Source organism: Sceloporus occidentalis, unplaced genomic scaffold, assembly GCF_023333645.1.
Source record: "Sceloporus occidentalis isolate IW3139 unplaced genomic scaffold, rSceOcc1.0.p SCAF_1, whole genome shotgun sequence".
NCBI classification, from domain to species: domain Eukaryota; kingdom Metazoa; phylum Chordata; class Lepidosauria; order Squamata; family Phrynosomatidae; genus Sceloporus; species Sceloporus occidentalis.
Window position 1 is genome coordinate 120,204,539 of NW_028316981.1, and position 23,851 is coordinate 120,228,389.

At 41.4% G+C, this 23,851-nt stretch overlaps 1 protein-coding gene across 1 annotated transcript; it reads left to right on the forward strand.

The window, feature by feature from the left end:
• The first annotated feature begins 607 nt into the window (after positions 1-607).
• Positions 608-19,012, forward strand: LOC149322046 (ketosamine-3-kinase-like). Its single transcript, XM_089533759.1, has 6 exons — positions 608-962; positions 6,117-6,268; positions 8,716-8,807; positions 10,846-10,928; positions 14,240-14,362; positions 17,425-19,012. Exons 1-6 carry the CDS (start codon positions 822-824, stop codon positions 17,761-17,763), a joined length of 930 nt encoding a protein of 309 aa, XP_089389885.1. The 5' UTR covers positions 608-821; the 3' UTR covers positions 17,764-19,012.
• Positions 19,013-23,851: the final 4,839 nt, after the last annotated feature.

Genomic DNA, 23,851 nt, shown 5'->3' on the forward strand with positions numbered 1-23,851 from the left:
TTAGCCCAACATTGTTTTAGTACGATTGTTTTAACCTGTACTGTGTAACCATCCTTGGGTCTCACACTGTGAGAAAAGTGAAATAGGAGTTAGATCAGGCTATTTTAGGCGTTCTCCCTGGAGTTCAGTGTTCATTAGAAATATGAATCTCTAACTTGGTTTCCCAGGATGTGAGTTCTAGTTTTAAATATCCAAAATGGCACTACCTACATTGCCTACTGGGCCATGGAGACCCGCTGGGTGACCTTGGGCAAGTCACACTCTCTCAGCCTCAGGGGACGGCAATGGCAAATCCCATCTGAACAAATCTTGCCAAGGAAACCCCATGATAGGTTTTCACAGCCCCTTAAACTGCCAGGGCTCTGTGCTATGGAATCCTGGGATTCGTAGTCTGTTGTGGTCCCCAAGCTCTCTCTGACAGAGAAGGCTCAATAGCTCACAAAACTACAAATCCCAGGATTCCCTAGCGTGGAGGTGTGGCAGTTAAAGCGCTGTCAAACGCCATTAATCCTGTATTGCAGTACACGCTTAAAACGTTGCTATTCCACTTTAATTGCTCTGGTGCCTCCTCACGTTGCATTGTGGGATTTGGAGTTTAAGGAGGGGGCATTGAGAATATTCAGCCAGAGAGGCCTTAGGCCTCGCTGGACTACAAATCCCAGAATGCAACAGGAGGCAGCCAGAGCAGTTAAAGTGGAATAACAGCACTAGAAGAGTGTAGTGCGACAATCAACCCAGGAGGGTCTTCCACTTGGCCGGGGGAGCGTGAGGGCGCCGGCGGGGAGGGGAACTAGAGCCCGGTGCTGCGGCCTACTCCGGGGATGGAGGCGGCTCTGCGTCGGGAGCTTGGCACTGCGGTGCTGCGTCCTGCGGGCCACTCCGGGGGAGGCTGCATCAGCCACGGCGAGAGCTTCCACACCGACCACGGCCGCCTCTACGTCAAAAGCAACGCCCGCTCCGAGGTCGGGAAGGAAGGCAGGAAGGACTGGGGGGGGGGGGGCTGGCTCTTTTGTTTTCTCTTCTTAGCCTGCATCCGCACTGCAGAAATAATCCACTTTGACAACGCTTCATCTGTCCTGGCTCTGTGAATTGTAGCGTTGTGAGACATTTAGCCTTCGCTAAATCCACACTCTGGGCCCCACAACGAACTCCAACTCCCAGAATTCCATAGCCTTGAGCCAGAAAAGAGTTAAAGCGGTGCTAAACCGGGTTATTTCTGCAGTGTGGATGCAGCCTCTGTCAGAGAGCTCTGGTGCCCCAGCAAACTACAGTTCCCAGGATTCCCTAGCACTCAGCCAGGAAGGTTAAAGCAGTGCCAAACTGGATTATTTCTACAGTGCGGATGCAGCTATAGAAACAGAAAGGTTTGGGATGGGAAGGAAGAAAGGACCGGCCACATATTTCTGACTTTGCTTTCTAAAACGTGTATTATTATTGTTGTTGTGGTTGTTGTTTATTTCTATAGCACCATCCATGTAGTTTTGTGAGGCGTTTAGCCTTCTCTCTCAGAGAGTTCTCTGGTGCCACAATAAGCTCCAATTCCCAGGATCCTCTAAAACTGAGCCAGGGCAGTTAAGAGTGGTCTCAGACTGGATTATTTTACAGTTACAGAATGAAGCATTGGGTCCAAAGTACACTGCAGAAATAATCCAGTTTTAGACCCACTTTAACTGCCCTGGCTCAGTGCTAGGGAATCCTGGGAATTGTAGTTTACTGTGGCACCTGACAGAGAAAGCTAAATGTCTCACAAAACTACAGTTCCCAGAATTCCCTAGCATTGAGCTGGGACAGCTGAAGCGGTCTCAAACTGGATTATTTCTGTAATATGCTTCGGACCATTTATAACGACAGTCAGCCCTTCTTATACATGGATTTTTTATACACGGATTCAAGCATCCACGGTTCGAAAATGATAAAAAATGTATAAATGTAAAATATCAAACCTTGATTTTCCCCTTTTTCTAAGGGGCACCATGTTGCTATGCCATTATATTTAATGGGACTTGAGCATCCACGGATTTTGCTATCCACGGGGGATCTTGGAACCAAACCCCAGCATATAACAAGGGCCCACTGTATTCCAATAATATAAAATACTAAAATACAATATTAAAATATAATAAAACACACACACACACACACACACACACTATGCAGAATAAAACAAAATAGTGAGTGCCGAATAGGACTCTGGAGACCAGGGTTCGAATCCCAGCTCAGCCCTGGAAATCCACTGGGTGATCCTGGGCAAGTCACACTCTCTCAGGCTTAGAGGATGGCAGTGGCAAAGCCCCTCAAAACAAAACTTGCCAAGAAAACCCCATGAAGAGATCCGTCTTATTACCACTCTAGATGCTTTCAAGAAAGCACTGAAGACAGATCTCTTCCAGCCAGCCTACCCACCAAACCTGCTGTAAAATATCTCACCTCTGTTAGTATTGTATGTTTTTTACAGAGAGTCGACCAGCTGTATTGTATTGATAGTAATGTATATTTTTATTCTATGTATTTGATACATTTTTATTGTTGAAATTTGCTGACTGCTGTAATCCCGCCTCGATTTGCAGGGAAAGGCGGGAAATAGAAATAAATTTTATTATTATTATCATTATGATACGGTCGGCTTCAGGTTGCCATAAGTCAGAAACGAGTTGAAGGCACCCAACAACAACTACAGCAAAGACTTGTGGTGCCCCAGGGGTGTGTTTCCACAGAGGCATCTCTTGCCTTTCCCGCAGGCCTCACCACTTCCACAGCTGGAAATTCCTATTTGTGAGAAAGTGTCCTCCGAGACATTTTGTCAAGGATTAATTTGAGCCAAGCTTTCAGTTTTATTTAATTTAAACCAAGGTCTTAGGGTCCATTTCAAATGCTCTGTTTTTGTGACATAGTAAACCAGAGTGGCTTTGATCACAGGTAGAGTTTCCCTGACTGAGAAATTAACAGTTCAGTATGTGGGATTTGTAAGAAGGCTTTCCTGATCAGAGGATTTAGTAGCCTTACTCTCTTGAATTGCTGCTCTTCTCATTTTAGAAATTGGTAGAGAGAGGGAGAGTATGAGAAAAAAAAAACAATTGGAAGAGGAGTATTAGCTAAAAGAACAAATGAAATCACCAGACAGACATCACTTTTATGTTGTGTACTATTCCGTGCTGACTCCTGATTCATTGCTGAGAAGGCAGATAATACAACTCCTACTATGGGTGAAACATCAGAGATACAAATGTTTACATTTAGGCATGACCCCTTTGGTTTTATGGGTGCATCCACATTGCAGAATTAAAGAGGTTTGGCACTAATTTAACAGCCATGACTCCATCCTACAGAATAATGGGATTTATAGTTTGGTGAGGCACTCAGACTGGTCTGTTAGAGCGCTGTGGTGTCTCACCAAACTACAAATCCCAAGATTATGTAGCATAATTATGTAGGTGTCAAGCTGCTTTAATTCTGCAGTGTGGATACACTCTTACGTTTTCTCCCTCTCTGGGTTCCAAAGGCTCTTTCTTATTTCCACTATTGGCAGGGTTACTTTGATTTATTTATTTCACTGTAAAAGAGAATCAGATTCTTGGAATATATAAAATTGTTTTATTTTAAAAATTACAGCAATTGCCATTTGGTGAGAGAAGCAGACATTTGGTGAATAGGATAGCTAATGAAATTATGAAAAAAAAGCCAGGGACTGAAAACACCCAATGGAACTTAAAGTAAAAGAGAGATGGAGTAAGTAGCAGAATGTATAAAAAGGATTTATTTTCTCCGTAGCCCCGTGTATTTTGCCTGAGAAATGTTCTCATAGTTTTCTTCAGGTGTACATAGGAAATACCTAAAATTTAACAAAGCATGATTAAAAAGCAAAATTAATGTTTTGCAGTACTGTTTATGCATTGTTCCCCTTTCTGTAAGAGTCCCTAAAGTGGTCATAAAAATATATTTGCCTCAGTTGCATTGGGCTTTTTTGGCAGGGAGGGGGACATTGTATACATGCTGAGAGCTTGTCTCTCTTTACATCTGTGCTTAGACAACTACATTAAACTGTCTGTCTCTTACAGTTAGGGGTTTGTTGTTGTATGTCTTCAAGTCATTTCCGACTTATCACAACCCTAAACCCTCTCATGGGGTTTTTTTTGGCAAGATTTGTTCAGAGGTGGTTTGCCATTGCCTTCCCCTAAGGCTGAAAGTGTGTGACTTGCCCAAGATCATTGTTTTTCCCACTACAGCTCCTCTCAACCAGTCCAACCTGTGGGTTTCATGGCTCAGCTGGGAATCAAATCCTGGTTCCAGAGTTGTAGTCCAACACTTAAACCGCTACACCATGCTGGCTCTCTGACAGTTAGGGTTACTGTATTTGGTTACTGTATTATTACTGGTTGATTTAACTTGTTCCTGCCTGTAAACATAACATGTGTGAGAAAAGAACACATGCCTTGAAAGTTTAGAGGGGAATTGTTTATTGACCTTGGTTTATTGGCACATGTTTATGTTAAAATCAACAATAACAACCTGTGTGTATATTCTTGTCGACTAGTGTGTGTAAAGCAGCCCTTGGACTGATTAGTTCAAATTCATACTCAGCCATAAACTAAGGACTGAGACTCCTGCTTCGCTGCAAAATTAATGCAGTTTTACACCCTTTAACTGTTGAGGCTCCCTCCTATAGAATCCTGGGATTTGTAGTTTTTTGTGGCACCAGAGGTCTGACAGAGAAGGCTTAATATCTCACAAAAGGACAACTCTCAGAATTCCATAGCCTTGAGCCAGGGCAGTTAAAGCGATAACAAACAAGTATAGATGCAGTCTTTAACAACAACAACAGTTATAACAACAACAATAATAATATATTTGTTGTTCAAAAAGGTTTCCAGTTCACACAGGGGAATAGTGGTGGTATTTTTACATCCAAATAGGAATGTAACTGAAGAGAGTGGAGAGTCGAAACCTCCCACTGCCCTATTTAATTTGGTCCTGTATTTAAGGCACTTTCCCACCATTGTTCTTCTGATACTAAAAATAAGCTGGGCTGGGGGAGAAAGATGCCTGCAGGGATAAGGATAGTGGAAGGGGAGGGGTAAGGTTCAATTTGTTTTCTCTTCTACCGCCTTTCAAATGTTTGGATCAGACTCTCTAACCACTGCTGTGTACATAAACATCAATAAAAAAATATGGTTGCTATTATCGTGGACTTCAGTGGATGACTGTGAACCGTGACCAATTCTTGAAATTGGAGGGAAAGGCTCAGTTCTGTCACCAGCACAAACAGCTGATGGGCTTAGTATGTATATTTCCACTCGGAATACTATGTGCAGCCATGGATCTTCCTAGATGCAAGGATCCAGAAGGGAAAACCTATGTGCACAGCGGGATATGTGGTATAATGTTATTTTGAGATGGTATCATCTCTGCTGAAAGAAGTAGTCCAGAATAATGCAGACCACTATTGGTTTAACCCGGTGGCAAAAGTTGCCAACATTTTAATAATGCTGTAAAAATTACTGGTAGAATTCAAAGATATAGCTGTGTTAGTCTGTAGAATTAGTATGTAGAGAGATCTTGTAGCATCTTTGAGACTAACTGAAAGAAAGAAGTTGGCAGCATGAACTTTCCTAGACTGACTTAAGTCTAGGAAAGCTCATGCTGCCAAATTATTTCTTTCAGTTAGCCTCAAAGGTGGTACAAGATCTCTCTACATAAAAATTACTGGTAACTCTAAGAATTTATAAATGCTATGACAAATAGTACAGTTTATGTCATTCCTATGGTCTAGGCCTAATGGAAACAGTTGCAGTGTGGTTCACTCAGATGTCTGAGTAATTAGGTTCCATGCAGTCAGTGTGAGTGTTAAAGAGAGCTACAGCTTGCCCTTGTTTCACCTTTGGGCTATCATGCCTTTTGCAGTTCAACTGGAGTACCAGTTCGTGTAAAGTATAAAAATGTGCAGTTATGTTTATGGGTGTGCCATTGACTATTATGTATTGCTTGGAAACATGTAAAATTTGTGGTATATATTACTTGTTTAATTTCTCATGCTTGTGTCAACAGCCTGTGTTAATGGAGCAAGGGGCAAGTCTTACATTTTAAAATGCTTATAAAAGTATTTCCTTTTTATCTGAAAGGCGCGAAGAATGTTTGATGGTGAAATGGCAAGTTTAACTGCCATCTTGCAAACACACACTGTGAAAGTTCCAAAACCTATGAAAGTTATTGATCTGCCAGAGGGTGGTGCTCTGTTTGTGATGGAGCATTTGGATATGAGAGGTTTGAACAGGTAATTTTAACTTCTTACTATAATTTAGTTGCCTACTTAAAGACAAATATCAGTACTATTTATTCCTTCTAAAAACAAATTAATTCTAAGTAACTTATTCAGTTATGCAAATTGGAGTTGGGTAGTGTATTGCCCCATTAAGTATTTTTATGTAGCCTTCCAAATACAATGCAAGGGATCCTACTTTTTATTTTTAAAATTACATTTATTGTCCTTGTAGCTCAACCTGAGTTGAAATCTACATGTCACCATGTACTCTAAATGATTCAGCGTTGGTCTGAGATAAGATACAGCGCTCCCACATTGTACATGGGCTTGTCATATGCAGATTTGAGGTTATGCGGATGGTGAGCCCTAATACGGCAAATGGGGCCTGAGGATGCACCCGATTCAAATGAATGGGGCTTCATCATACACTGGATTTGCCTTACGCAGGGGAGTCCGGAACGGATCCCACATGTAAGGCAAGGGTGCACTGTACTAAACAACCCTGGTTTTATTTGCATTTGCAGTTTAATGCATTTGCTTTAGTGAGATATCTTAAATCCCAGAAGGGAAGGATATAAATGAAAAAAAATATTTTTCTAATAGCAAAATATCTGTTGATAATCTCTTTCTAAGAGCAAGATTTGTTGTTATTGTTGTTAGCTGTCCTCAAGTTGATCTTGACTCATGGTGGCCCTGTGGATGAGACATCTCCAAGATTCCCTCCCCTCCACTGTTCTGCTTAGGTCCTCTCAATCCATACCCGTAACCTCTTTAATAGAGTCCATCTATCTAGCATACTACCTTCCTCTCTTTCTATTTCCCTCCATCTTTCTAGGCATTATTGTTTTTTTCCAATGAATTGTGCCTTCTCATGATGTGGCCAAAGTACGAAAATCTCAGTTTAATTATCTTGGCTTCCAGGGAGATTTCCAACTTGATTTGTTCTAGGACCCATTTGTTTGTCTTTTTGGTTGTCACCAGAATCCTTAGCATGCTAATCCAACACCACATCTCAAATGAGTTGATTTTCTTCCTATTCCCTTTCTTAAGTACCCAGCTCTCAGATCCATACTTGCTAACAGGGAATACAAGAGCAAAATAGCTGTAGATAATCTCTATTTGAGCCAGCACATGTCGTGGTTTGACTGTTGGACTAGGGACTTGTCCACATTAATAATAATTCCCTCCAGCTGTGTGCTGTTTACAATAGAAGGGTAAAGGTATTCCCCATTGAGAAGGTTGTCAAGTCATGTCCGACCATAGGGACCGTTGCTCATCTCGGTTACTAAGCCAAAGAGCCAGTGTTGTCAGACTACTCTGTATGACTAGCACGATTGCACAGAACACTGTTTACATTACGCAGCTCCAAAACCCTGAATTGGGTCAGGGCTGTTTTCACCCCTTGTTCCACATTAAACATATCTTTTACTTTGAGTTCTCCAGAAAACCCAGAGCAAAATGAGGTTCCCTTCCCTGCAGGTGTCCCTGCTGAGTCATTCTGTGGATGCAAGTCACTCTGAGGTCAGAATGTGTCACCCAGCATTGATAACAAAGCTGGGAGCTTTGTTCTTATTGCACAGTGACTTGTGCCTGCAGTGGCAGTGCTGGCTGGCTTGCAGGGACCACACGGGAAGGCCACTAGCCATCTGCTGAAAATATGCACCAGCTAAGGGTGAGAGATTAAGGGGAAATTTAGGGCCACAATAGCCTGGTGGCAGCCTGGAATATTCTGGGTAAAGAAATAAACAGATAAACTGGGATACTAAGAGACCAGGGTTTGAATTGCTACTCAGCCATGGAAACCCACTGGGTGACCTTGGGCAAATGACACTCTCTCAGCTTCAAAGAAAGGCAAGAGCAAATTCCATCTAAACAAATTTTACCAGGAAAACTCTGTGATAGCTTTAGGGTTGCCATAAGTCAGAATGACCTGAAGGCCACAACAACAGTCTCCATATATAAGGAACTCCTTGCTTGAGCACTTAACAATTAATTCAGGTTATAATATTTTCATCCAAATATTTTGTCCACATTATAATACATTAATAAAATATTTAAGTGTTTAAAAGAAATAAGAATACAATCACAGGAGGATACAGATCCACAGAATATTTTGGCGAAAATAAAATCAACAGAAGAAGACAAATACATCAGTCAATTTAACATAGGATCCATCCGCACTGCAGAAATAATCCAGGTTGCCATCACTTTAACTTCCATGGCTGAATGCTGTGGAATTGTTGTTTTGTGAGATATTTAGCCTTCTCTGTCAGACAGGTCTGGTGCCATGACAGACTACAGTACCCAGAATTCCATAGCATGGAGCCAAGGCAGTTAAAATGGTGGCAACCTGGATTATTTCTGCAGTGCATATGTACTGTAATCATGAAACAAATGTTTGGTGAAATAGCCATGTCTTGGCTGCTTATGACTAAAAGTAACATATTTTGTTTTCTTAGGCATTCAGAACAACTGGGATCACAGCTGGCTGATCTCCACCTTTATAATCAGAAACTTGGGGAGAAAATGAAAAAAGATGCAAACACTGTTGGTAAAGTGTTTTAACTGTCTGTGACTTGTTAAATTTCATTAATTTAAGGCTGTAATTGTAAAACGGAGTTTTTCAAGGTTCTGATTGTTGCTTTTAACTCCATAACAAAATCACTAGAACACTCCATTACATACAAAGTAAGGTAATGCAAGTATCAACAAGATATTATACGCAGTAAGAATAACCTTTTAAATATAGGTATTAAACTTTTAATTTCTTTGTTGCATATGGGTCATGGTAACTAAAAAGCCATATTCACACTGGTTTTTGGACTCACACTGTCTACCATACTGCTTTCCCTAACCTGATGCTGTCTAGATGTTTTGCATTGTATTACTTGCCTTGTTAATTATTGTTGATGGGTCTATGGTCCAAAACATTGTGCACACCAGGTTGGGGGAGGCTGTGCTACACATTATTCAGAATGAATTAAGCTATGTAATTGCCATCTATACAGAGGTTCTGTTCACTTTGCGAGTATTTATTTAACAAAAGATCTCTCATGAGTAGAGCATACTTTTCTAGCCTGGTGCCCTCCAGAACTTTAGGCCAGTGTTTCTTAGTGGCAGTCCAAAACATCCAGAGGGCACTAGGTTGGGGAAGACTGACAAACAATCTGAATGTAAGTTTGTAGCCTTTTTTCACTGTCTTCACTGTGTTTATATAATAAAGGAGTATAATTTCGAATTTCTTTGCACATTTTGTTTGGAAGAGTATTCTTTTTTTAATTTTTATTATATAAAACAGACAAACATATATACGTACATATCTACAAACTCATATACATACATATAGCGCACACCCCTAGATCTACCTATAGACACACATATATACCTATAAACATTTATGCTATCTACTACTTACATATTACATATATTATCTTTTTCCCCACCTATATTTACACTCATACTAAATCTTCTTTTCTTATTAGCCTTTTCTTTTTCTTATGTCATTACTTGATTTATTCATTGACTTTTCTCTATATTCTTTTCCCAATATTCAATAACTAGGTCCCATTCTTTTTCTTCCTTCTTGTTATCTTCCTTTTCTCCTTTCAAACTTTTGGACAGTCTATCAGCCTCTCTCATATCCAATAATTTCCTCATCCATTCTTCTAATGTCAGGATTTGTATTGTTTTCCACTTTTGTGCATACAGCACCCTAGCTGTTGTAATCATATATAATACTAATAGTTAGTATTATACAGTATATGATTTCAGTTTCAGTTCTTTCTCTTCTTTTTTTATCATATTTTTAGTAATCAGCAGTTTTCTCTATATTCACTTTGAGTCCAGTTACTTCCCCAAAATCTTGTAATATTCTTGTAAATCTTGTAATATTCTAATTAGCTCTTCAATGTTGTTGTTAAGTGGGTCTTCTAAGAAGACCACAACGTTGTCTGCAAATGCTTTTATTTTATAGCTTTGTATTCATAAGATTGATAAGAGTTGCTGGCTGGATCAGTTCAAAGGTCCACTTGGTTCATCATTCTGTTTTCAGAATGTAGAAATTTCATACTTCTGAGAATCCTAGGGTTGGAACAGATGGCTTGGGGTGTTTAAATGCCACATGCTCCCACGTTGCCCTGAAGCTGCCTGGAAGGCGTTTATATGCTGCATGCTGCTGGAGCAGCTTGAAGCCGGCATGGGGTCACAGTGGGGCAGGATAAGCCGCCTTTTCTCTGGCCAAAAAAGGAAAGGATCTTTGCCGCTCCTTTTTCAGCCGGCTTCAATGCAGGTTGGGGCCGTGCCATGTATTTGCTGTGGCCCCAATCTGTTTTTGCCTTCTGCCCGTCTGTTTCACTCCTTAGTTGTATAAAATTACTGAAAACACAGAAGGCTGGTATAAAAACATGCATTTTGAACATTTAATGAAAAAGTCTGCACCATACCTATTTCTATAATGTTTTCTATCTGATAGCGACTTAACAATTATAGTTAAGACTGAGATTTTACTATGTTAACATAATGTTTTTATTTTTAATGTACTTACAACATTTACTTCTCCCTCTCTCTTTCTCTCCCTCCCTTAATTTAAGGTAAGAGTGAAGAACATACAGATGCCAAGTTTGTAGAAAAGTTTGGTTTTCACACAGTCACTTGTTGCGGTTATCTTCCACAGGTAATGTGTACACACTTGTTTTCTGAAACAATGACTCTTTATGCTGAAAAAGATATGAAGATATATTAATTTTGTTAGATTTTCCTGATGCTTTAGATTAAGAATATTTGAATGACTGTTTTATAGGGAGTGCTTTACCTTTTCGAGTAGGTAGGCATAGGGAATCCAGGTTTACCTTTTGGTAGGTTTATCTTTTGGTACTGCCATCTTAATCCTTTCCCTGCTGTGAAAATAACTGTGGAATGCTGCTAGAAATAGCTGATTAAGAAAAGTTGAAAATCAACATTCATTGTTACTCTGCCAGGATTTTCTATGAAATGAATACCCTTAGCAAGTGTTACTGAACTGACCCTTCAAACTAAGCAGTCAAGCTTTAGGTGCTCTTTTAGTTACAGCAGAGTAATCCACTGACCCAGCTAAAGTAAAAAGTGAATCAGATTGAGTTTAGAAAGCAGCCATTAGTGGAGGTCTGAGTCTGTGTGTGTGCATACATGCATCTCCATCCTTTCGAGATCGCTAAAATAAATACCCAGATTGTTGTGGGCAATTAGCTTACGCTTTTTAACCGCTTAGGGAGTGCTCAAGTGCACTGATAAGTGGTATAGAAATGTACTTGCTATTACTATTGCTAAACTGAATCAGCACAGTTTCACCACTGCTGGTGGGCCTGTTGTGAATCAAACAAGAAGTGCATATTGCTGTTTTATACTTATTTAGAGTGCAATCATTTAGAAAGAATTTTTTAAAGCTCTTCTATAAAAATTGCAGAAACAATTCCACTGTAGTAACGTGATTTGAACTCAAATCCGCACAATACTTCCTAAGGCACTAAAATTTCCACTGAACCCACTTCCTGTATGTTCTCTATAAAGCTGCTATTTTTTTATGAGAGGTCATAGCACTGGGGGGGGGGGAGGGGGGCGGCATTCCCACTTGCAGTTTAAGTTGGTTCTAAAAGGTCCTAAAAGGTCCTTTGCTCAGTTTTGCTCCGCTTTGGTAAAAGGTTCCTTGTTCCCACTATAAAGGGGATTTTTTCCTTACTTCAGTGCAAGCGGTGATTTTTGATACGATTGTTGTTCTCATTTGCACTGCACTGCTCATGTGTCACTCATAAGACGTCACAGAGGTGTCACCCCCCCAGTGCTGCCTTTTTGATTTTTTAAAAATATAATATCAATCACAAAATCAATAGATTGGCAAAGCAACTACTTGCAAGTAGTTCCTTTTCCGATCCAGCGATTTTGCCATTATACATTTTTTTTACAAAATGTGTCCCCCCACCTTGCTCTGTTGCCATCCTCCTCCTCTTGTCTCCTTCTTCCTCTTCCTCCCATTCGCACCAGGCCCCCGGTCTCACTCTCCCTCCCTCCCCCCCCCAGACACAGAGCGCCACTTCCGGACCCTTGCCATGCTTGGATGCCTGGATCCAAGCATGGCAGGGGGTGAGGGGGACCCCCAGGGGTCCTCTCTGGATCTTTACCATGCTTGGATCACCCGATGCAAGCATGGCAGGGGGTGAAAGGGACTCCTGGAGGGCAGAGACAGTGGAGTTTATCAGACAAGAGAAATTGGAAGTATAATCCAATGGCAATCTGAATGCAATCATGGGATTTAACATTATTGCATGGTAGACTCCCACACGCAATTTCGGGCAATGGGAAGTCAGTCCGAATGCAATAATGGGGTTTCACGTTATTGCGTGAGAGGTGATCACACGCAATTTTTGGCAATGACAAGCTATTTTTGGGCAATGGGAAGTCAGTTCGAATGCAATTCAAATTCACATAAATTCGCTGAACTAGCGAATTCATGTGAATGCATTCTGGCCCCACTTTTTTTTCATTCGAAATTAAGAGAAATTCCTCCCATGTGATAAACTCCACAGGCTGCCACCGACTCTCTGGTCTCTCCCTTCATCCCTTTCCCATCTGAGGCCCCGCTGAGGAGGAGGACGGAGGCAAGGCTGGGTGGTGGGAGCGCGGATACCTGGGAAGAGAGCCTGGAGGAGGAGGAGGATGAAGAAGGAGGAAGGGTCTGTGACCAGGCAGCAAAAGGAAGAGGGGGATGAAGGCTCTGGCTGGGGAGGAAAAGGGGGGGGGGTGCGAGGAGGAGGATGAAGCAGCAGGCAGGAGGAGGAAGATGATGATGGGGGGCTTGGGGCCTGATGTGAGGAGGATGAGGATGATGTGGGAGACTATTTTTTTTAAAGCAAAACTACTCGCAAAAACCGTAGAGTGGCTTAGCAGCTAGTTGTCTCTGAAAATAGATGCTTTGCCAATCTATCAATTTTGCGATTAGTTTTATTTTGTTTTGTTTTTTAAAAAAGGAAGTATAAGGAGGCACTGTGTGTGTGTGTGTGTGTGTGTGTGTGTGTGTGTGTGTGACATCTCTGGGGAGGGATGATACACACCCCTCTGCCATTTGCCCCTCCCCTCTCAAAGAAATGATCCTAATCTGGCATTCCCATTTACTGCAGGCAGGTTAGGATCGATTTTTAGCAAAAGAACCTCTGAAAAACTGCTTCTTATTTACCCCGGGCTTTTGGGGTTTACCGTGGGTTTTTCCCACTGGAATCAATCAAATGAGGATCAGATTCGAGTTCCAGTGGGAACTAGGGCCATATAACTCACATCAGGATTCAGAGCTTTTAAGTAGCAGGAATGAGGCCTGGGTATAGTGACCTGGCAGTACGTGTGGTTAGTATAATGAATCCCAGTTGTGGGGGAAATGCAAGATATAAATAATAACAATAATAATAAATATAGTTTAAGATGAGATACAGAAAACATTTCACTCTTTACTTGCCAGCACATAAATACTTGTAATTGCAACTTCCTTTTATTTTAATGCCATTAATAAATTACTCTTAACACATAATCTCTCACAGTCTATTTCTGCTTTCAGAGCAGACCTACTTGCTCTCTGACAAACCTCATCCAAACCTAATTCCATTTGTCACTCTTGCCATATCATTCTAATAACACCTACTCTTTGTCTCGCCACTAAACAACATTCATCTATAACTACCATACTGCACAACATTTCTGCTCTATTGTTCAGTCTTGATACACTCCCCTAACTATACTTACTATATAATATCACAGTACCCATAAACAATATGAGAAAAGAAGTTATAACACACATCACATTGCAGCGTATCCTTACCCTTTGTTTAATCCATGATAGCCTTCACAATCCACTTCTCTGACCAATAAACCACTTTTACTATCATAGACATCAATAGGACTAGATGAGCATAAGTACAAACAGTATGACTTAACTATTCTTAACCATTGGTTTCCTGTCTGCAGGTGAATGAATGGCAACAAGACTGGGTGACTTTCTATGCAAGGCAGCGAATTCAGCCTCAGATGGACATGATTGAGAAGAATTCAGGCGACAGGGAGGCAAAAGAGCTTTGGGCCCAGCTTCAGGTAGTAATATTCTTTTATATCTGTAGAAGGCATCCTTAAATCTCTAAAATTGCTGATTATTTTCAAACAAGTACAGAATTCTCATTCTGCTTTTATTGGCTGCATGAAGCTCTTAGTGAACCAACTTCCTTAGGCTGGAAAATTACAAGTCCTCCTATTTTAATTTTAAGCAAAGAAATTACTTTGCAAATAGTTCAGTTTTGTGTTCTAATTTATTATGCCTGATAGGTATCAGAAAGTCAGATAAATAAGAATTAACTTGCCTGTTTGGGTCTCCTTATGTTAACAAATGTTAAGATGGTCTTTGGAGACTCCAGGGGACTGAAGTTTTGTGTGCAATATTGATAAAAGAGTACTTCAGTATAGTACAAGAGTATAATTCCATAGTTTCTTGGAGGGAAATAATATTTCATTTGGGAATAAAACTACATTAGACCATCCATAAAGTTCTGTGCTAGAAGCACTACAGTTGTGTAATAAAAAACATCATCATGAAGCATCCAGAAAATTTTATTTATTTCATAGAATCATAAAATCATAGAATCGTAGAGTTGGAAGAGACCACTAGGGCCATCCAGTCCAACCCCCTGCCATGCAGGAAATCCAAATCAAAGCATCCCTGACAGATGGCCATCCAGCCTCTGTTTAAAGACCTCCAAGGAAGGAGACTCTATCACCCTCCGAGGGAGTGCGTTCCACTGTCGAACAGCCCTTACTGTCAGGAAGTTCCTCCTAATGTTGAGGTGGAATCTCTTTTCCTGTAGCTTCCATCCATTGTTCCGGGTCCTGTTCTCTGGAGCAGCAGAAAACAAGCTTGCTCCCTCCTCAACGTGACATCCCTTCAAATATTTAAACAGGGCTATCACATCACCTCTTAACCTTCTCTTCTCCAGGCTAAACATCCCTAGCTACCTAAGTCATTCCTGATAGGGCATGGTTTCCAGGCCCTTCACCATTTTAGTCGCCCTCCTTTGGACACGCTCCAGTTTCTCAATGTCCTTTCTGAATTGTGGCGCCCAGAACTGGACACAATATTCCAGGTGGGGCCTGACCAAAGCAGAATAGAGTGGCACTATTACTTCCCTGGATCTAGACACTATACTTCTATTGATGCAGCCTAAAATCGCATTGGCCTTGTTAGCTGCCACATCGCACTGTTGACTCATGTTCAACTTGTGGTCTACTTGGACTCCTAGATCCCTTTCACACGTAGTTTCATTCAGCCAGGTGTCTCCAATCCTATATTTGTGCATTTTATTTTTCCGCCCTAAGTGCAATACCTTACATTTCTTTGTGTTGAATTTCATTTTGTTAGCTGTGGCCCAGCTTTCTAGTCTATTCAGGTCATTTTGAAGTTTGATCCTGTCCTCTGGAGTATTAGCTATTCCTCCTAATTGGTGTCATCTGCAAATTTGATAAGTATGCTCCCAATTCTGTCATCCAGGTCATTGATAAAGATGTTGAATAGCACTGGGCCCAGGACAGAGCCCTGTGGGACCCCACTGGTCACTTCTCTCCAGGATGAAAAGGAGCCATTGTTGAGCACCCTTTGCGTTCGGCCGGTCAACCAGTTACAAATCCATGTAACAGTTGCTTTGTCTAGCCCACATTTTACAAGCTTGTTTGCAAGAATGTCATGGGAAACCTTGTCAAAGGCCTTACTGAAATCAAGATATACTATATCCACAGCATTCCCTTCATCTACCAAGCTGGTAATTTTATCAAAGAAAGAGATTAGATTTGTCTGGCATGACTTCTTTCTCTGAAACCCATGTTGAGTTTTTGTGATTATGGAATTGCCATGTAGATGTTCACAGACTCTTTGTTTAATTATCTGCTCTAGAATCTTTCCTGGTATAGATGTCAGACTAACTGGACGATAATTGTTGGGTTCCTCTTTTTTTCCCTTTTTGAAGATGGGGACAACATTTGCCCTCCTCCAGTCTGCTGGGATTTCTCCTGTTTTCCAGGAGTTTTCAAAGATTATTGCCAATGGCTCCGATATTACATTTGCCAGTTCTTTCTCAGAACACTGAAGAGTAGAGAAATCTCTCTGCAGGAGTGCTAACATTACTCTTCTCTTTGAAGAGGAATGATTCTGATGTGAGCAAAGATGGGTCAAGCAGAACTTGTAACAGCCCAGCATACATCTGTAGTGAGCGCTATTTTATCAGCCTGTTAATGTGCCTTTAAATTGTTATTTAACACTTTTAACACAGCACGTTTTGCCTGATTTAAAAAAAAATTCTATTCAAATATCAGTGAAATTTTATTTAGCTATTTATTAGTAAAAAATAAATAATAACCATTACCTTTCAGGGCATAATAGCCTTTCCAGGGTGAAGTACAAATTTCTAAGGAAAAGTATAATAAAATATGAAGCCATCAGCTGAATACATAATAACTGTTGCATTTGTAGTGATAATATTATATAAATAAAAGCAATATTGATCCAATCTGAAATGTATTATTTAAATCAGGGCTTTCAAAAATGTAGCCCTCTGAGTGTTGCTGGACTCTCGTCCCATGAAGTCTACCTAGCTTGGCCAGAGGTGAAAGACCATGGACATAGCAGTTAAATAACTAAGTGGTTGGTCACTAACATCTGGAGAGTTCCAGATTCCCACTCTTGATTTAAATGCTAAAATGTTTCTGGCAAATTTTCTTTCTTTTAAGAAAACGTGCCTGCTAATTTCTATGTGACTTTCCTCTTGATCCTATGCAGTTATATGTGCTTATCATATGACTTACAATCACCTGTCAATTTATGACTACCCCATTAATTTCATTGGCAAGGAATAATGAGAGGTGGTTTTGCCAGTTCCTTCCTCTGAAAATACATCTGGGATTTATTGGTGGTCTTCTATCCAAGTACTAATCAGAGGCTGCTTAGCTTCCAAAATCAAACATGATTTGGTGCCTTTAGGGTGCTTAGAGCTATTGAAATCAAGCATGTCTCTTAGTATAAGATTGGGCTATTAGTTGGCATCTACTCCTTAAAGCTGCCAATTGGAATTCTTTTCTTTGTCTTTCTGTTTGTTAACTCTTCTTTTCTTCCTCAGCTCAAGATTCCCAGTTTGTTTGGTGATATGGAGATAATTCCTGCTCTTCTACATGGAGATTTATGGGGAGGAAATGTAGCTGAAGATGACTCCGGGCCAGTTATCTTTGACCCTGCGTCTTTCTATGGCCACTCTGAGTATGAATTAGCAATTGCTGGGATGTTTGGTGGGTTCACTGGTTCATTTTACTCTGCTTACCACAGTAAAATCCCCAAAGTAGCAGGGTTTGATAAACGACTGAAGCTGTACCAACTATTCCATTATATGAACCACTGGAATCACTTTGGAGGAGGTTATAGAGGTTCCTCTATCAATATAATGAGGAATCTGGTAAAATGAATCTCCACCTTAAGGGTTTATATCCCTATTTGGAAATTTAGGTCTGTACTCCACCTGTATATGTGTTCTAATAGATCCTGACCTTGCAGCCTCTTTCCACAGCTGAAGGGCAAACCCTGCTGTGTCCCAGGTTTGGCTTCTCATTTTTGCCCATTTATCAAAGAGCTATCTAAGGAGGTGACAAATCCTAGATTTGCACAAAAAATATTTTTGCTCTTTAGATGATGCTCTGTATCTATTTTAATAGATGGAACTACAGAAAATTCTTTGAGAGAGAATAGTTCAGAATGAATCAATCAAGAGGAAAATCCCAAATAAAACATTGTTCATAAAGATAGAGTCAAAGTTTAATTCACAAGTTTTAGTTAATGTAAGGATTCTTTTCCTTCATAATGACACACATGGACATTTTGGGACATCTCCTGTTCTTTTAACTAGATTGCTCCCAGTTTGGTATTTCAGTGAGAAACACCAAAGAAATGAGGCAGCCTCATTACAACTATATTTAATTGGAAGTGTGCTCCACTGAGTTCTGGGGCTTTACTTCCAGGTAAGAGGAGGTGGTGATTCTTTTGTTGAGTATTTTCAATATGGCTTTAGTGGCTGGAGTCTATGCCTTCAGCAAGTGGACTCTGTGTGGACCTTTCATACATACCAGATGGTGGTGACCTGATTCCATCTTGTAGCATTTTTCCTTCTACAGAGTTCCAATTAGAGCCCATTCCTAGCTAGTACAGTCTTGACTTCCAAATAAACTGTTTGACTGTAAGGTGATGTACTGGTACTAATGGGCTAGCTGTATAAGTATATATAGCCATCTGAAACTTAATTTCTCATGTCAGTTTGCTGGAATCCATTCCTTGCATTGATTTCTTAGAGATTTTTCTATTGTGCACTGAGCTTCTCAGAGCACTGGTAAAAAAGAAGCAGAATTCTTCTTGCCAAAATAGTTGTGCAGGAAAATTAAGGAAGATGCCATAAAATTTAGAAATTTATTATTTCAATTTTCAGACCATCTTGTCCTGCAAAGTCTACCTTCTCTGCTAGGGCAGCTAGCTGTTTTTCCAACAGGACACTTGTTCCTTTAACGGCTGATCTGCAGGCAAAACAAAATGATAGTGTTTATCCAGTATAGGATCAAGGACGTAGCCGGGGGGGGGGTTTGGGGGGTCGGGACCCCCCCTATCAGGCCCTGGGGACGTTCAAGCTCCTTCCTCCCCCCTCCCCTCCATTAAAACCACGGCAGGGACGTAGTTAAGGGGGAGGTTTCAGGGGTCCGGACCCCCCCCTTCCAGGAGAGAAAAGGGCCCTTGTTGGAGCAGGGGCGGGAGGAGAGGAAAGGGTGCTTGTTGGAGCGCGCGTGTGCATGCGCACATCCCCAAAGAAACGCTGGGGACGGAGAGCGCCAGTCTTGCTCTCCTCTAGGCTTCAGGAGGAGCAGAAGTGGCACTCTCCCTGGCGTTTTTGGGGGGGCTGTGCGCGTGCACACGCGCGCTCCAACAAGCCCCCTTTCCTCTTCTCCCGGCCCTGGCAAAGCCAGGAGGAGCGCAAGTGCTGCCCCTAAACTTTTTGCGGGGCCTGAGGGGGAGGAGCCAAAAGGCCCTGGAGGAGAGGGAGGGACAAGAGGCTGCATCAAGCTGCATCCACATTCAAGCAATAACCAGGTTTGGCAGCGACTTAACTCTTTTGTGGCTCATGGCTATGGAATTCTGGGAGTATGTTCTGTGGTCCAGATATTGAGGCTTGGCTCTATTCTGGCTCATTGCTATGGAATTCTGGGAGTTAGAGTATGTTCTGGGGTCCAGATATCAAGGCTTGGCTCCTTTCTGGCTCATTGCTATGGAATTCTGGGAGTATGTTCTGGGATCCAGATATCAAGGGTTGTCTCCTTTCTGGCTCATTGCTATGGAATTCTGGGAGTTAGAGTATGTTCTGGGGTCCAGATATCAAGGCTTGGCTCCTTTCTGGCTCATTGCTATGGAATTCTGGGAGTTAGAGTATGTTCTGGGGTCCAGATATCAAGGCTTGGCTCCTTTCTGGCTCATTGCTATGGAATTCTGGGAGTTGGAGTGTGTTCTGGGGTCCAGATATCAAGGCTTGGCTCCTTTCTGGCTCATTGCTATGGAATTCTGGGAGTTGGAGTGTGTTCTGGGGTCCAGATATCAAGGCTTGGCTCTTTTCTTGCTCATGGCTATAGGACACATTTCAGACTTCTGCCTAGAAGGAATTTCAAAAGTCCTCATTTTTTGTAAGATGAGCAGATGTCCTCCTTTTATAGGATGTGTCCTATGTTTCAACCTTCTGGCCTGGATGAATGTAAAAATGTCTTCCATTTTTGGTAGGATAACACACGTCCTCCTTTATCCAGGATACGGCACACATTTCAGCCCAGGAGCAATGTCAAAACATCCTCCATTTTATCAGGGTGTCCAGACATCATCCTTTATCCAGGACATGTCCTACATTTCTGCCCAGGAGGAATTTCAAAACAGCCTTTCCTTGAGGCTGAGAGTGTGTGACTTCCTTGCCTAGTGGGTCTTCTTGGTTTGTTCAGAGTGTTTGCCTTTGTCAGTCTTTCCTTGAGGCTGAGAGTGTGTGACTTCCTTGCCTAGTGGGTCTTCTTGGTTTGTTCAGAGAGTTTGCCTTTGCCAGCCTTTCCTTGAGGCTGAGAGTGTGTGACTTCCTTGCCTAGTGGGTCTTCTTGGTTTGTTCAGAGAGTTTGCCTTTGCCAGCCTTTCCTTGAGGCTGAGAGTGTGTGACTTCCTTGCCTAGTGGGTCTTCTTGGTTTTTTCAGAGAGTTTGCCTTTGCCAGCCTTTCCTTGAGGCTGAGAGTGTGTGACTTCCTTGCCTAGTGGGTCTTCTTGGTTTGTTCAGAGAGTTTGCCTTTGCCAGCCTTTCCTTGAGGCTGAGAGTGTGTGACTTCCTTGCCTAGTGGGTCTTCTTGGTTTGTTCAGAGAGTTTGCCTTTGCCAGCCTTTCCTTGAGGCTGAGAGTGTGTGACTTCCTTGCCTAGTGGGTTTTCTTGGTTTGTTCAGAGAGTCTGCTTCTGGTGACTTGGGTGTGTGCAAGTGTGTGCCTTCAAGAGGTTTTCTTGGGAGGTTTGTTCAGAGAGGGTTTGACTTTGCCATCCTCTGAGGCTGAGAGAATGTGACTTGCCCAATGGTTTTTGGGGATTTGCCTTCACCTTCCCTTAAGGCTGAGAGAGTGTGACAAGCGCTGTGATGTCCCTTGTGCGCCACACAATTTGGACATGATGCATAAGCCACGTCATCGACACGTACCCCATGTAAGATATTTAGCCTTCTCTGTTGGAGAGAATCAGATTTTCATTGAATCCTGGTCTCCAGAGTCATAGAATCCTAGAGTTGGAAGAGACTGCAAGGGCCACCCAGTCCAACTCCTTTATTCTGCCATGCAGGAACTCTCAATCAAAACATCCCCATTGACAGATGGCCATCCAGCCTCTGCTTAAAGACCTCCAAAGAAGGAGATTCCGCTGCACTCTGAGGAAGGAGTGTGTTCCACTGTTGAACAGCCCTTACTCTCAGGAAGTTCCTCCTAGTCTAACACACAAAGCTATATCCCAACCTCCTATCCAGGAAGAATGTCAAAATGTTCTCCATTTTGAGCATGACTGAGAAACATGAATTTATATTGTTTTTTATTAATGTTTTTGGCTTTTAGTTGGCGTGTTCTCAATTTTTGAACATCCTACAATTTGTCCTACATTTTGTCGTGCATCATGTCCTACATTTTTCCTACATTTTGTGTCTTGGGGGGGCTCTTAGCATCTCAAAATGGTGGCACTTAGTCTGGACCCCCCCCTTCCCAAAATCCTGGCTACGTCCCTGATAGGATCTCCTTGTTGGGAAAACAAATTCTCATTCTGCCTGTTATACAGCAGTTAAGGCAGAAGAACCCAACGAAAAATTGCCAACATTGTTTCTAACTAATTTCAGGGTGCATCTTCACTGTAGAAATAATGCAATTTGACATCACTTTAACTGTAATGGCTCCATCCTGCAGAAGCCTGGCACTCTTTGGCAGAAAAGGCTAAAGACCTTGTAAAACTGCAAATCCCATCATTCTGTATGATGTTGAGCAGCATTATTTCTACAGTGTAGATGCATCCTCTGTCACAACACATCTTCTCCAAAATAATCTTGTGAGACTACTTCTTGAGACTACTTTCACCAGTCAGTTTTACCAGTCCTGACATATTTAAAGTTTATTATCAGTGCTAAATGTGTGTCCAGATGGTGGCTCATGCTATACTCTTCTATGATGGAGTGCTAAATTGGAGGTGGGGAAAGAAATTCCTTTTTGCTGTTAGTTAACTGACTTTGATTCTATCGCCTGCATTGATCTGGTAGTTCATTTTGACTGTTAAAACTTAACAGTAGTTTCTGATGAAGTCCCTTTCTGGCTTGCAGCTAGCAGGCATATTAATTTCTAAATTCTTGTGGAAATTCTCAAGGATGGCATCTGGGAAATGGTTCCAGCTTTTGATGGTCAGCTCACCTAAATGAGTTAGTGCTTCCCCTCACTACATAACTATTCATTCTTCATATTACAGTGGGCCAGAAGGATTTGCAGACATAAGAGCTGCCCTAACAGTACTAAACAGATTGAGAGCTCTGTGGAGATGTCGGCATAAAAGAACAACTAGATCTGGATGGAATCTTACAAATAAAAGAGGGCTTATATCTAAAGGTCATACCATAAATATTTTTTGTGGGTTTTTCGGGCTATGTGGCCATGTTCTAGAAGAGTTTCTTCCTGACATTTCGCCAGCATCTGTGGCTGGCATCTTCAGTGAAAACCCCACAAAAAAAACTATGGATGCTGGCCATGAAAGCCCTTGACTCATACCATAAAGTTTTCTTTAACTTTCTGGAGAAGATGCCTTTGAGACAGTCAATTAGAACAACAGTTTTGCTGTTTCAGATGTTGGTTTCTGGTGGGGGTACTTCATTCTAAAATCAGGTATGTGAGAGGCATGACTTGCATGCTCCTGTGAAACTAAGCATGTTTTTATTGGCTTGGTTTTAACATTCCGTTGCTGCATTTCTTGAAAGTGCTGAGTGTTTGGTGTAACACTAAAAAGAGTAGGATGCATAAGCTAATTTATTAATTATCTTCTGATTTCCGTAGTCATGTAGTTGGCTGTTAACTATGGATTTGCAAACCCCCCCCAAAACATTGCTCATGAGTATACTGGTAGCTTATATTTTCCCTGCTGTTTAAATAAAGCACCTTCCATACTTATTCATTTTTGTCTTTATCTGGTTGCAAAACAAAGGTTAAAACATTATTATGGCTATCTGGATGAAATGTGTATGTGTGTGTGTGTATCCCGACTGACTTATGTGACCCCGTCAATTTCATAGGGTTTTCTTAGGCAAGGAACTGTTATAGATTATTATCTTAAACCCAGAATTTAAACCAGAATTCAGCAAGGAGACCAAGGAGTCGATCGAAAGGAAACATGTTTTTAGCTGCAGCTGTTGTTCCCAGCAGGGAATTCTTCCAAATTACTGGGACCTCGGATTCAAAGGAAACAAAGTTTGTATAGCATTTTGAACAAAGGAAACTACAAATCACATTTTGACTGGTTACACTGAATTAACCATTTACACCCCTAGTCCTGGATATTCATCAGCTATCCTAGCATACGTCTCTAGATTCCCACCTCAATCAATCGTTTATCTGCATGTTTGGTTTCACTGTCCTTAAAGTGTTTACGCAGCACTTCCTTTTATTTGGGTTAAATTTTTAAGTTATGAGCCATTTCCAAATTGCTTCCATTCCAAAGCAGAGAATTTGCTATGACCTGAATGAATAACAACCTCTGCTCTCACTTTAGCCCTCTAACTTCTGAGCATAGTGAAATCCCAGTTTAAATCTACCCACCACAGAGTTATTCGGCGGTGGCTTTGCCAGTTTACTTGAACGCAAAGTGGCTCACCAGCTAAAGCCAGATAGAAAATGGTGTCTTGTTGTATCTATTGCACTTTTCCAGTGCCATGGATTTATACGCCTTGGTACAGGTCTGTTCCAATAAACTACAAATCCCAGGAGGATTCAGT

Excerpts from the sequence above, each read along its gene's own strand:
- LOC149322046 (XM_089533759.1), top strand. The coding sequence starts at position 822 with ATGGAGGCGGCTCTGCGTCGGGAGCTTGGCACTGCGGTGCTGCGTCCT. Across the intron at positions 963-6,116 it reads AAAGCAACGCCCGCTCCGAG|GCGCGAAGAATGTTTGATGG; the intron begins GTCGGGAAGGAA and ends TTTATCTGAAAG. Across the intron at positions 10,929-14,239 it reads GTTGCGGTTATCTTCCACAG|GTGAATGAATGGCAACAAGA; the intron begins GTAATGTGTACA and ends TCCTGTCTGCAG.